Genomic DNA, 13,906 nt, shown 5'->3' with positions numbered 1-13,906 from the left:
TGAGGACAAGTAAAATAAGTCTACTACTCTTTCACTTGACAGCCCATTAAATATTTGAAGGCAATTTCATATTCCTCCCTCTTCCCTCTGCTTTTCTCTTTTCCAGGCTATACATCACCAATTCTTTCAGCTTTATAGGTCATGGCATGGTCTCCTCACAATCTTGGTCACCCCAATTCAGTTCTAGAATCCTACAATCCATCAGATTGTGAGCTCCTTGAGGGCAAAGACTGTCTTTTGATTAGAACAGCGCCTGGTACACAGTAGGTGCTTAATAAATGCTTTTTGACTGACTGATTCTTACTGTTATAGAATCACAGATTATCAGAACTGGAAGTTCACATCAGAACTGGAAGAAATCTTATAAATCAATCAGTTCAACCCCCTCATTTTATGTATGAGGAAATTGAGGACCAGAGAGTTTATGATTTCTCTCAGGTCACATGGCAACCCTGTAATTTTTACAAAGGAGGAAAGAAAGTAAGACCTTAGGAAGTTAAATAATTCACCCAAAATCATAGGAACAGAAACAAGAGATGGATTGGACTAGGTAATTTGTAAGGTCCCTTCTACTCTAAAATCCCATTATCCAAAGGTCTATTGAAATGACATATTTTTATGTTTCTGGTGGGACTGGTGGGAGCAAAGACATGGGAAAAGAACATACATGGCATGCAGGGGACCATGAAAATAAATAAGGGATGAGGAAACAGTATTAAGAAATATTACCTGGGTGGAATAAAACCCGCCTCCGTATCTTTGTTCTTCAGACAACCATTTGATAATGGGGTTAGCATAATCTATTTCATTCAAAAGTATACTGCAAAGTAAAGCATATGCAGTGGTTTCTACCATCTGGGCTGTAGCAACACTGGGAATAGTGTTATCTTTATTTTTGAAAGCATTTTTCCAAAAACGATAAGTGGGTGGATTGCCTAAAAAAAAAATGAATGGAAAGTAAATTTGCTGAAATTATATAGAATACAAATTCCTAGGGTGTCCACTTTCTCTACATGCTACTTAGTGTCTGTTTTACTCATCTAGGGTCTGGATTAAAATCCTGGCTTTGTACTTACTACTTTGTGACCTTAGTCAAGTCAGTTATCAACTATGTTGCAGTTTTCAGAGGGTTGGACCAGATGACCTCTGGGATTCCCTTAGTTCTAAATGTGTTATCTTATGATCTCACTAATTCCACATGCATACACATGTGCGCACACATACCCATACCCACACATACAAATGCAATATTAATAGGGGAGTGGTTAAATAAGTTATAATACGTTAATGCAATGAAATGTTATAATACCATTTTTGTATTCTTATGTATTTTATTTTGTGTATTTAAAAACATTCTGAGAAGGAAGCATTAGGCTTCACCAGACAGATCAAATGGTCCATGAACGCAAGTAAGTTCAGAACTCTTTGTCCAAACAGAGAGAGCAGACTAAAGTCTCTGCAGAGGTTCATGGAGGTCCCCAGGGAGCCCCTTGGTCTCAGCAGCACTGAAATGCCAGTAGAAGCAGAATTTCTGTTTCAAATGAACTAGTTTGGACAACAAACAGAGATTCAAGAACCAAACAAGGGAGTTTATTGGCCTAGTGTGAGTTGGAACCAAGAAGCAGGAAATAACAAAGCCAAAGTGTGGACACAATTATTGTACACTGCCTTCTTTCCATTAAAATTTCATGTGATATATTTCATCTACAAATTAGAGTGTAACCTTTATGAGGACAAGGATCTATGCATTTTTGCTACTTACATAATAATGTTGTTGTACATATTAAGATAATAATTTGTGAATTACTTTGGAACAACTTTGGAAAATAGATTATAAATGGATTTGATCAATGGGATTGATTAGTTTGATTAATTCCCCCATTCAACTTGATGAGGTCACAGGGTATAAAACTTTGCTTGAGAGTACTTGAGAGGTTTCACCTCTTGAGGAGTGATTCACTGGTACCTTACTTGCTAATAGGACATAAGGAACTCTTGTTGATTTTTTGGCTGAGACTCAGAGGACAGGTTCTTAGAGTAGCTATTCTTATCTGTGGTCTATAAAAACAGCTTGGGAAACCAATTCCCTCTTTCTTGTACTCTGGACTTTGAGATGACAGACATCAATAGAGCAGCATTTGGGGGATGGGGTGGGGTGGAGAACCTATGGCCCTGTGCAGATCCTCCAGCCCCAGGAGCAGTTGATGATGACTTGCAGCAGAAACATATGGCAAAGAGAGGCATGTATTGAACCCCATACCTCCTGCGGAGAGGGGGGAAATTTTGGATGCTGTAGGCAGCATCATCCTGGAATCTAGCCTTCTATTCAGAAAAGAAAGATATCTGGACAGTACCAGTTTTGGGGAGTTGCCTCACAGGCAGCCCCAGGTTTGAGAGATAGGCAGTTGGATTACATATTTTGAGATTTACTGATAAAGCATATTCCTTAAAAAAAAAAAAGACAAGAATTCACACAGCTCCTGCACAGTATTCTGCTTAGAGAGTAAAGTCAATAAGTTACATGGACAGTGCTAGTTCAGCGGGAAGGAAATTGTTTGTTCAGCTGTCCCCAATGTATATTTGCCTTCTGGGGGAAATCCTAACAACAGGTTTTGTGGGGAGGGAGCTGTGTGGGACTCTGTGGGAAAATGGGACTTGTAGGAATGTCAAAGGTTTGTCCTGATAGCAAATCCAAGTTCAGTTTGCTTTATGGAAAAGCTGATAGGTTAGTGAGGACCTTATGTGCTTTCTACATCTGTTTATGGTGTCTATGAAACTCTTGCATCTTCTGAATTTTTGATGGAGTGAAATAAAGGCTATACAACCTTCAATTTGCTTATGCTAAATTCTTATAGGAGTTGGGGGTCCCTCTTACAATATATCTAGGGGAGCCTAGCCATAAGCTCTAATATGAATATATTAGAAGCTTTCCTACAGTAACTTTAGATAGGGTGCAATAAGCTGAGAGACATTGACCCATCAGGGTGAACCTCCCAGATTGAACCTAGTCTATGAGATTCTACAGGCTTTTGGGGGCCCTAGGCTATGACTATTGTCTCCCGAAAGAAGGACTGTAAGTCTCAGAGAAGTTAGATGGCTTGTTCAAGGTGATGCAGCTAGTGAGTTGTAGAACTAGAACATGACCCCGGGTCTCCTGACTTCCAGCCATTACCATCCTCACTCTGTCACTGTATTCCTCTCAGTGCCTAGTAAAAGGCTTCAAGCATAGGAAATAACCAACCACTAATTATGGAATGGAGAAATTAATTGCCATGCCTTTAACAAAAGCTTCTCTCTTCAGTTTTGAAAAGATGACACGAAAATCGTGGTGAAATGGAACCCCAAGGGCCAAGGCATAAGAACTGATAGCCAAAGTAAAAGTGCTCTGTACATCTGCAGCATTTTCCAGGAGGTAGGACTCAGCCTTGATGATCCCCTCATTGATTTTCTGAAAACAAGTGAGGAAGACACATTGGTCACATTGCCCATCATTGTCCTGGCAACTGACACTACCTACTCTTAAAACTTTATGTTGAAGAAACATGGATACTTGAGATTTGGCAATTCAGAGATCACTGGTAACTTTGGAAGGAACAGTTTACATTGAATGATGAGGTCAGAAGCCAGAATACAGAGGTAAAAACATCTCCAGGGTCCCAGGGAGTAAACACCACAATGAGGAGCATAAGGATGACTACTTCTCCAGCCAAAGTTGAACCCTACCACCAGCCCTATTCAGAGTTTGGATTGAGAGGCCTCCTGAGCCCCACCACCAAAATCCTGGAGTACTGTTTTTCTGCCTTGATTCAATGCAAAAATGCTATAGTTTTCTATGATGACCAAACTGGGATGGGGGAGGGTAGGCCTTTGCTAAATTGAACCTCACCCAGAACCAAAGATATCAATCACCTCAGACACCAGCTCTCCTACCACCAGGACCCTGCTTGAGACTACAGCCTAGGACATCAGTCTTCCTATCATCAGGACCTCATCTAGAAGTAGGACCACTGGCACCAGGTCCAACATATGGCTGTACATTCAAAGAATCTTTTCAACATGGTTGTTCAGCATTATTCTGCCACCATCTTAGTATGAGATAAAGGAACTGATACTAAATGTAAATTTTAGTCAGGCCCCAAGAAGTCTAATTCTAATATTTATTAACGCAGATGCCTGACCAAATCTCCTTTATTTTCCCTTGATACTTGAGAGAGAACTGGCATCATCCTCTGTAGTCACTGGACCCTTGAGGGTCAGAGAACCACAGAATGTTCTATATTTCACTCCTTTGGCCAGTACACTCTTACCATTTCCTCTCCTAATGCCCATGATGCAGTCACTGGTTCCCTTCTCCTACCATTACTCCTCCCTTCTTCTTCATCCACCTTAGCACTTCCCCTCTTGAGTCTCTATTCTACTCTGTCCTCTCTTTCCATTGTGCCTGCTGAAACCTTCATTCTATCATCAACAAACTTTCCTTCAACTTAGATCTTTTCCATTGACTTTGAACATTCCCACACTTCCAGAAACCTGGCTCTCCCCAGAAAACACTAAGTCCTGGTAACCCTTTCCAGTACTGGATCCCTCTTCTCTCAAACCCCTTCCCCCACTACCTCTGAAATTCTGGGTGAGGAGAAAAACAGAAATGAATACTCCTTGCTCCTCATTGCCAATTCCAGGCTCTCCTGCTGCCACCATTCATCAGCACCCTTTTTTGAGGTCGTTCCATATGTCTGTGTTACTCTATCTCAATCCTGGTTGCTGTTATCTATAAGCCCCACAGCTATTCTCCCTCCTTTCACAAAGAGTCTAGCACCTGGTTTCTAGTCTACCTTTCTACCCAACTCCTGCTCTTATATTCAGAGATTTTAATATATGTATTGATGTCTTCTCAAACACCCTTGCTTCACAGTTCATTAACCTTCTCAGTTCCCATGGCCTCCAACTTCATTCCATCTTACTCTCATACACCAAAGACAAAAATTCCTTGATTTCACCAAAATCTACTATCTTTCCATTTCTCCCTGTCTTTCTCCTCCTAAATCTGTTGTGACCTCCCATTATTCCACCCCTCTATCCTCTCACAATATATCATGCCTATTAATGCCTCACTTGAAAGTCTTGATTCTATAGTTAACCAGTTATTTATTATGCTATTGTTGGTTCTCTATTCTTAAATTCCTTATATTCTTTTTCTTATTGTTATGCATGCTTTACCAAACCCCACACTCCCCATGCGCCTCTTCTGTTCCTACATACAAGCTGCTGAATGCTATTAGAGAAAATTACCTAATCATTCTTATTGGTTCCATTACAAATTTATTTGTCTATTCTCCAGCAGGCCTTCATTGCTCCACAGAAATCCTTTTATTCTTACCATTAATAATTACCATATTGAAATCTTTTGTTTTGAAATTACTTTCGTTTTCCAACCTATCTTCCCTTCACTCCCTATACATGGCTCAGGAACTATTCTTACAACAAAGAATAAAATAGAGAATAAAGAAGGGAGGCAGGGGAAGCAGTTAAACACTGCTTGGTCTCTAAGATAAAATACAGACTCTATAACTTGCTATTTAAGGCTCTGTTCTACTTGGTTCCAACCTGCCTTTCCAACATTATTTCATCTTAGTCTCCTTGCATATATTCTATGTTCCAGCCAATCTGGCACATTTGCTGCTTCCAAGACGTGATCTCCCATTTCCTCTCTCTAGGCTTTTGCATAGTCTATTTCCCATGCCTGGAATGCATTTTTTCCTTCCTCCCATCCCTTAGAATCTCTGGCTTCCTTAAGTTCTAAATCCTATTGGAAGCTTTCATGATCCCCTAAGCTGTTAGTTTTTCCACTTCTCAAATAATCATATACATTTGTCTGTTTACATGTTGTATCCTGAGTAGAATACAAGCTTCCTGAAAGCAAGAACTATTTTTCATTTTATCTTTGTATCTCTAGGACTCACCACATAGCCAATCCTAATAAATGCTCACTGGATTAGATGAATTAGCTAAGAACCTCCTGGCAAAGGTCTGGCAGGTTCTCCCACCAAGTTGGAAAAGTGTTTGAGTATGAACCCAGCACAAGCTTGGCCTCAGTGTGATGAATGTTTCAGCCACAATAGTACATGAAGACCAGTTTAATAAGTTAGAGAGGGACTGTGATCTCTATTGGTGGAAGGACAATTTAGACCTATGACACAATAGATCCTTGAGGTACAGAAGAAAAAGATTAAGCTTATTAGCCTCAGCCCATCTGGGACTCAAGAACATCTAGATCTTTTGAGATCCTGTGTCTGTCATCCAATTAATTTGCTTTCCCACTCAGTTTCCTGTGACCCTCAAGTTTGATAAGCATTCTATCAATGTCTTAACCTATTACTGATTTTTTTTAAATGGTAGATGGAACTGGACTAAGGACAGAGCCCTGCAGTACATACATAAATTTGATGTGTGGTCTTTGGGTAGCTAAGCCCATGGAATAACTTTGGGTGATGGGCACATATAACTTGAACAAATTTTAAAACCACTTACCTCAAGTGGACATATTTCGAACGACTTTCTCATTCCAATAAGAGTAAAGGCTGTGAGATATGTAGCTTTTTCTTTTGTGTCTTTAGGTATGGTACCCTAAAAAACAACAGCAACAACAACAAATAATAATTTAAGTAGAATGCTTCTTCAATATATCAAAATATATTACAGCATTTACCAAGATAAGGTCAAAATGAATACATGATCTAGATATAAAGAGATATTATAAGAAAATTAGAAGAACATGGAACATATTACCTATCAGACTTATGGATAGGTGAACAATTTATGAATAAACAAGAGATAGAGAGAAGTGCAAGGTGTAAAATGTATAATTTTGATTACATTAAATTAAAAAGGTTTGTACAAATAAAACAAATATAGCCAAGATCAGAAGGAAACCAGAAAACTAGGGGAAAATGTTTACAGACAGTTTCTCAGATAAAGGTTTCACATCTCAAATATATAAAGAACCTTGTCAAATCAATAAAATGCAAGTCATTCCCCAATTCATAAATGGTCAAAGAATATGAACAGGCAGTTTTCCAATGAAGAAATCAAAATAATTTATAGTCACATGAAAAAATGCTCTAAATCATTATTGATTTACAACCTTATGATATCATTTTACACCTATCAGACTGGCTAAAATGATTGAAGGGGAAAGTGACAAATGTTGGTGGGGATATAGAAAAACTGGGACACCAACTCACTATTGGTGCAACTGTGAACTGACCAAGCCATGTTGGAGCATGATCTGGAATTATGCCCAAGGAGTTATTGAACTGCCCTTTGACTCAGCAATATCACTTCTGAGTCTGTTACCAAATGATAAGAACCTATATGTTCTAAAATGTTTATGGCAGCTCTCTTTGGGGTGACAAGGAGCTGGAAGTTGTGGGGAGCAAAGAGAATGGTGTGTACAGTAACAGCAATATTGTTTTGAGAAGAACTTTGAGTGACTAAGTCATTTTGATTACTATAAATACCCAAATTAACTACAAAGGAAATATGAAGGAAGACACTATCTGAATCCAGAGAAAGAGCTGATAAACAGAACTATGTATAGTATGGTCTTACATATATATGTATATGTATATGTATATATATCTATATGCATGTGTGTGTGTATATTTATTTGTGTCTAATGGAGGCATGGGGGGGGGGAGAGATAAAAAGACCTAAAACAATGTTATTATATATTTAAAAACAATAGCAAGTTTTCCATAATAGACTTGCAGTTTCATGTGTAATCATCTTTTTTTCTATTCTACTATGCTATGAAAATGCTTGTTTCATTTCCTAAGTTTAGAATGAAATAAAATTTTTAAATATCAAAATATTTGTCATTGCACCAGGTGTGGACACTCCCTCCACTAGCACAGACCATCACCTCTCAAAAACTGATTTGGAAAGAAGAAACCAGGTATAGTGGATAGAGAGGAACTTAAGAGTCAGGAAGGCCTGGGTTCAAGTTCTGCCTATAACATACAATGACTGTAATCCTGAGCAAGTCACTTCATTTCTAGGCAACTTTCTAAGACTTTAAGTTGTAGAAAAGGTGCAGGCCTACATTGCTAGAGAGAGTTCTTTATGGCAATAAAATCAAAGGTCTAATCCTTATCCTTATTCAGGAGACCCTTGTTATTTGTGGTTTAGAAAGTCTCAATTTTGAATATGCAAAGTATGCAGAGTCAATGCTATAGACTTGCTAAATACTGAATGGAGTAAGAACACTGGATTTGAAATCCAAAGATCTGGTTTGAATCTCATCTCTGCCACTGATTATCAATGTGATTCTTAGTAAATCACCTAATTTCTTTGAGCCTCAGTTTTCTCCTCCGTAAAAGGAGGATGACAATACTTTAATGTGACTATCTCCCAGGGTGGGGAAAGTGTTTATGAACTATGAAGGGTTATATAAATATGAACTATTAAACTCTATAGTCATTCAGACCTTGTTCATACCTTGGAGCTGTAGCCTCCAAAAAGGCTCCAATATCTCTACTTAACTAATATCCTGTAGTTTGGTTATATCACCCACTCAGGTAAAGTATAGTATTTGTGGACTCTGTTATTTATGACATTTGTTCGTAAGTTATTGCTTCATCATATAACAGGCCAATACTGGTCCAGTCATGGAGGCATGAACATTTAATGAGCCTGCTTCTGTATGTGCCTGATAGGAGGGGGCCAACTCTCCTCTTCAGAGTAAATGCAGAGGTTCTGTTACCCTTACTTGTCCCCTCATTGCTGATGGTGGTGGTGGGGGGGGTAAGTCTTTTGATTGGCTGCTAAGCCAGAACTGAGTGTGCACACAAAAGGTACTAACATTAAGCCAAAGGGATTTCTATCTCTGGCTGCCTTGAAGCGAGGAACCACAGTAATTGCTGTGGGCAAGGGGCAGTGTCCCTTCACCCTCACCAGCATCTCTTCCATAGAGATAGTGGGATGTTAGAATAGCTGTAGAGGGTAGCCTTCCACAGCCCCTATTCCTTCAGATGGAAGAAGTCTCTGAGAGGATCAAGCATTTTCTTTTTTCTTCTCATCATATGCTCCAACATGAGCTCCAGAACTGGGCTCAGACTTGTTAATAGAGATAATTACTTGGTTTGGTTTCCTTACCTGTAATTTTAGTGGCTGGTAGTCAGAATCATCCTTGAAAGATCCATTTTCCAACTGACATTTCTCAATCAACCATAATAATGAATTGCAAATTGAATTTTTGTCCTGTGGTATGTATTTATTTACTTGTCCAAATATTCTTAAGGCAAGAGCTGTAAACCTGTCAAAAATAAAGCCACGTTAACAAATAGCAAAGAAAGATAAAATTCAGTGTTGTCAGTGATATGAGGAAATGGGCAATCTAATATATTATTCATAAGGCTGAAGATTGGTGCAAACATTTTGGAAAGCAGTATGGCAATATATAACAAGAGTCAAAAATATATTTTTAACTCAGGAATTCCATCTCTTGGAATTTTATCCTGAAAATATTATACAAAGGAAAATGTCTGATCTGTACCAAACTATTCATAGTTTCTCTATTTATAAAAGTACAAAAAATTGGAAACAACTGACATATCTGATGATCAGGTAGAATAAATTGTGATAGATCAATACAGTAGAGTTCTATAAATGATGCCATAAAAAGATAAATATGAAGCATATAAGGACAGAGGGAATCATTTGAAGGAAGTAATGCAAAGCAATATCAGGAGGATCAGAAATGGACACATACTGACTAAAACTATGTAAGACAGTTGAGAGGCCATAAGGTATAGTGAATTGGCCTTGAAGCCAGAAAGATCTGTGTTCAAGTTATTGCACTCCTGCCTCCCAATATCTGAGTGACAATAACATCATGCAACTACTCAGGACTCTAGGCAATTCTCTAAGACTAGAAGATGCCTAATTGCAGTTGCAGAGAGAACTTCCTTACCCAGAAGTCCTTATGCCAATAAAATCACAGGTGTAGACTGACTGTGTGTGTATAAATATATATGTGTGTGTGTGTGTGTGTGTGTGTGTGTGTGTGTGTGTGTGTGCTTATACATATATATCCCTTACGTGAAGGAAAGAAGGAAGGAAGAAGGAAGGAAGGAAGGAAGGAAGGAAGGAAGGAAGGAAGGAAGGAAGGAAGGAGGGAGGGAGGGAAGGAGGGAGAGAGAGGGAGGGAAGAAAGAAGGGAGGGAGAGGGAGAGGGAGGAATAAGGAAAAATAGTGGGATTTCAGACAGATATAGAAAAGGACCTAAAACAAACAAAAAATTAAGCTAAAAAGTTACCAAATCTGCTTGTAATGAAATTTTATCCTAAATAAAAATAATGACAGAGATGCCTTTCTGTTTCCCAGTCTATAAAATTAAGGGCTTGGACTAGATTTTGTCCATCTCCACTATTCTATGTCCTTTGTTCCAATATTTTTGTTTTAAGGTTTCTTTCCAATATTTCACTCAAGGTAACAAGTGCAGATAAGTTTGGTGATGTTAAAATGATAATTCACCTTTTCAACAAGTATGTTGGAGTTTATAGAAGAAGAACACAGCATAGTTTAATGGAAAAAGCAACGGTCTTGAAATCAGACCACTAACCTGATTTTGCAACTGAGAAATTGTCACTTAGCTAATAAGTATCAGAAATAGAATTCACCCCCTGCCTCCAGGTCCCAGTGCTCACTCTACATTGCTCCATGTTGCTTCTCTCCACGTGGTGCTAAAATAACATTCCCTACCTTAAAAAGCTATTTCAAGGCAAGCACTTTGCAAAACTCAAAGCCTTATATTACATGTGAATTATTATTATTGTAGTTTGTTTTATTGTTATTGTTAGGCTACAATGTAGCTTCATCTTTAAAAAAAATAAATCTGGCCTTCATTTCTAAAATATATAGAGAATTGAATCAAATTTATAAGAATATAAGTCATTCCCCAATTGATAAATTGTCAAAGAATATAAACAGGCAGCTTTCAGAGGAAGAAATTAAAGCTATCTATACTCATATGAAAAAATGTTCTAAATCACTATTGATTAGAGAAATGTAAATCAATGCAACTCTGAGGTACCACATCACATCTATTAAATTGGCTGAAATGACAAAACAAGAAAATGATAAATATTGGAGATTTGGTAAAATTGGAACACTAATGCATTATTGGTGGGGTTGTAAACTGACCCAACCTTCTGGAGAACAATTTGGAATTATGCACAAAGGGCTGTAAAACTATGCATACCCTTTGACCCAGAAAATACCACTTCTAGGTCTGTATCCCAAAGAGATCATAAAAATGGGGAAAGGACCCACAGATACAAAAATGTTTATAGCAGCTCTTTTTGTAGAGGTTAAGAATTGGAAGTTGAGGGGATACCCATCAATTAAGGAATGGCTGAACAAGTTGTGGTATATGAATGTGATGGAATACTATTATTCCCTAAGAAATGATGAGCAGGAGGACTTCAGAAAAACCTGGAAAGACTTACATGAACTGATGCTGAGTGAAGTAAACTGAACCAGGAGAACATTGTACATAGTGACAGAAACATGGTGTGATGACTCATTTTGATAGACTTAGCTCTTCTCAGCAATGCAAGGATCTAAGACGACTCCAAAAGACTCATGATGAAAAATGCCATCCACATCCAGAAAAAGAAATATGGAGTCTGAATACGGATTGAAGCATACTCTTTGCTCTCTCTTTTTGTTTTGTTTTTTGTTGTTGTTTTGTTGTTTCTTCTTTCTTGTGGTTTCTCCCTTGAGCCCTAATTCTTCTTTACAACATGACTCATGTGAAAATATGTTTAATATGAATGTATATGTTTAGCCTATATCAAATTGCATGCCATCCTGGGGAAGGAAGTGAGGAGCGAGGGGGAGAAAATTTAGAACTCAAAATCTTATGGAAATGAATGTTGAAAACTAAAAATAAATAAATTAATTTAAAAAAAATAATATCCTGGGCCATGAATAATATACAAAAAATACCCCAGGCATTACAATAGAACTGCTACTATGAGGCCCTTCTTGTGATTCAAACAACTAAATGATGTTAGTTGAAATTTTATCAAGAATGGAGTTGATGCAAAATATACATTATATTTCCTCTGTATGCTCTTCCATGGTGCCATCTATCATAATAGGGAAGTCAGAAAGAAGGATGGGTTTGGGGGAAACATACTGTAAGGAAATCTGAGATGCAGGTTGTAACCTATGCATGCCAGTCATCCTGTGCTACCATTCTTTCTCAGAAAAAAACGAAAAGCAGGGCTAGAAAGAGGAAATTCTTATTCACTAGCAGCTGCCCTACTCCATAGAACCTGCCCACTGAGGATCATTTGAAGAAGCCATGACACAATCTATGGGCAGGAGGAAGAAGAGGATTTTGCTTGTGCAACAGCTATGAGTGCCTGGGTCCCAGTTAGATTATCACTGCCCTTAGGAAGCAGTGCTGGTCCAGGCATGGGAGGGGCAGAGAGGAAGAGCATTAAAGCACACATGAGGTAGTATTAACTGGTTGATCAAGCATGGCCTGGGTCATTATGAGGCTGCATAGGGGTCAGGTCATGATCTCCACTCTGGAGACCACTGACTAAGTGAAATGAGCCCTGGATCTTGAGTTAGAGGGCATTGAGTTTGAGTCCTCACTTCAGTCCTTAGTGGCTGCACAGCTTTTGGCAAGTTGCTTAACCACTATGGACCTCAATTTCTTCCATTGTAAACTGAGAGAGGGGTGAACAAGCAGATCTCTAAAGTGATTTCCATCCAAAATCTTATTATCCTTTTCCATGAACATGAAATTGGAACTTATCAAGGCCATAGGAAAGTATGGAGCCAGTTCCTGGTTAGGGATCATGCAGAGAGGAAGAGACAGAAATAAAACTGAGGCCGACACCCACATGGGTGAAGAAGCTAGGAATTAGGAAAGAAGACAAGACCAGAATCCAAACAACCCATCCAGAACGATAGCAGCGTGCAGACTGAAGAGGAGACAGGACCAAACACCTCCTGATCACTCTATCCAAGAATGTAATAGGGACTAGCCTAACCTGGCACAAAGTTTCTGTCTAGGAACTGAAGCTAGAGATAGGAGCAAATGGAAGAAAACTCTAACTACAATGAAGATATACTATAGATTATGAAAATCTCAATAACTAAACCCCAAAAGAGGAGAATAATTCCCCAATAAATCCAAGTAGAACCTCAGGAAAAAAAGAAAGGCATAGCTATAAAGATTCCGAAAGTGACTGGAAGAAATGAAGCAATAAATAACACAATTAGAAATGAAATCAGAGCTGTTAAGGAAAAAAAAATTGAATGAAAATAGTATACAAGGTAGGAAACCTTACCAAAAAAATAGAATAAAGCAAACAGAAATTAATAATTCCATGAGAGAAAAAGAAATATTAGAACAAAGTCAAAAGATTAAAACATTAGAAGAATATGTAAGGTGTTTACTATCAAAAACAACTGACCCAGAAAATTGAGGAGAAATAATTTTAAAATCATCAGACTTCCTAAAAATCATGACCAAACAAAAAACCTGAATACCATATTGTGAAGAAATCACAAGAGAAAACTACTCAAATCCAATGGAACCAGAAGTCAAAATGAAAATAGAAAGAATTTACCAGTCACTTCCTGAGATAAATGTTACATTGACAACACCCAGGATTGTCATAGACAAGATCCAGAGCTTCTACGACAAAGCAAAAATACTGAAAGAAGCCAAAAAGAAAGAAATCAAAGATCAAGAGACCATAGTAAGGATAACACAAGATTATACTGCAAACTTCATAAATGAGAGGTTATTTTGGAATATGATATCTTAAAATGTAAAAGAAAAAGGCTTGCCAAGAAAAACATATTCTATGAAATGCATTGT

At 38.1% G+C, this 13,906-nt stretch overlaps 1 protein-coding gene across 1 annotated transcript in view; it reads right to left on the bottom strand.

The window, feature by feature from the left end:
* Positions 1-13,906, bottom strand: part of C5 (complement C5) — a 114,399-nt gene that overhangs the window by 39,554 nt on the left and 60,939 nt on the right. Inside the window, 4 exon segments of the mRNA XM_078150166.1 lie at positions 730-935; positions 3,277-3,448; positions 6,529-6,624; positions 9,154-9,313. Of these exon segments, the coding sequence (XP_078006292.1) occupies positions 730-935; positions 3,277-3,448; positions 6,529-6,624; positions 9,154-9,313 (634 nt within the window).

This window comes from Phascolarctos cinereus, unplaced genomic scaffold, assembly GCF_003287225.1.
Source record: "Phascolarctos cinereus isolate Bilbo 61053 unplaced genomic scaffold, phaCin_HiC Scaffold_2;HRSCAF=192, whole genome shotgun sequence".
NCBI classification, from domain to species: Eukaryota; Metazoa; Chordata; class Mammalia; order Diprotodontia; family Phascolarctidae; genus Phascolarctos; species Phascolarctos cinereus.
This window is presented reverse-complemented; position numbering and strand designations above follow the sequence as displayed.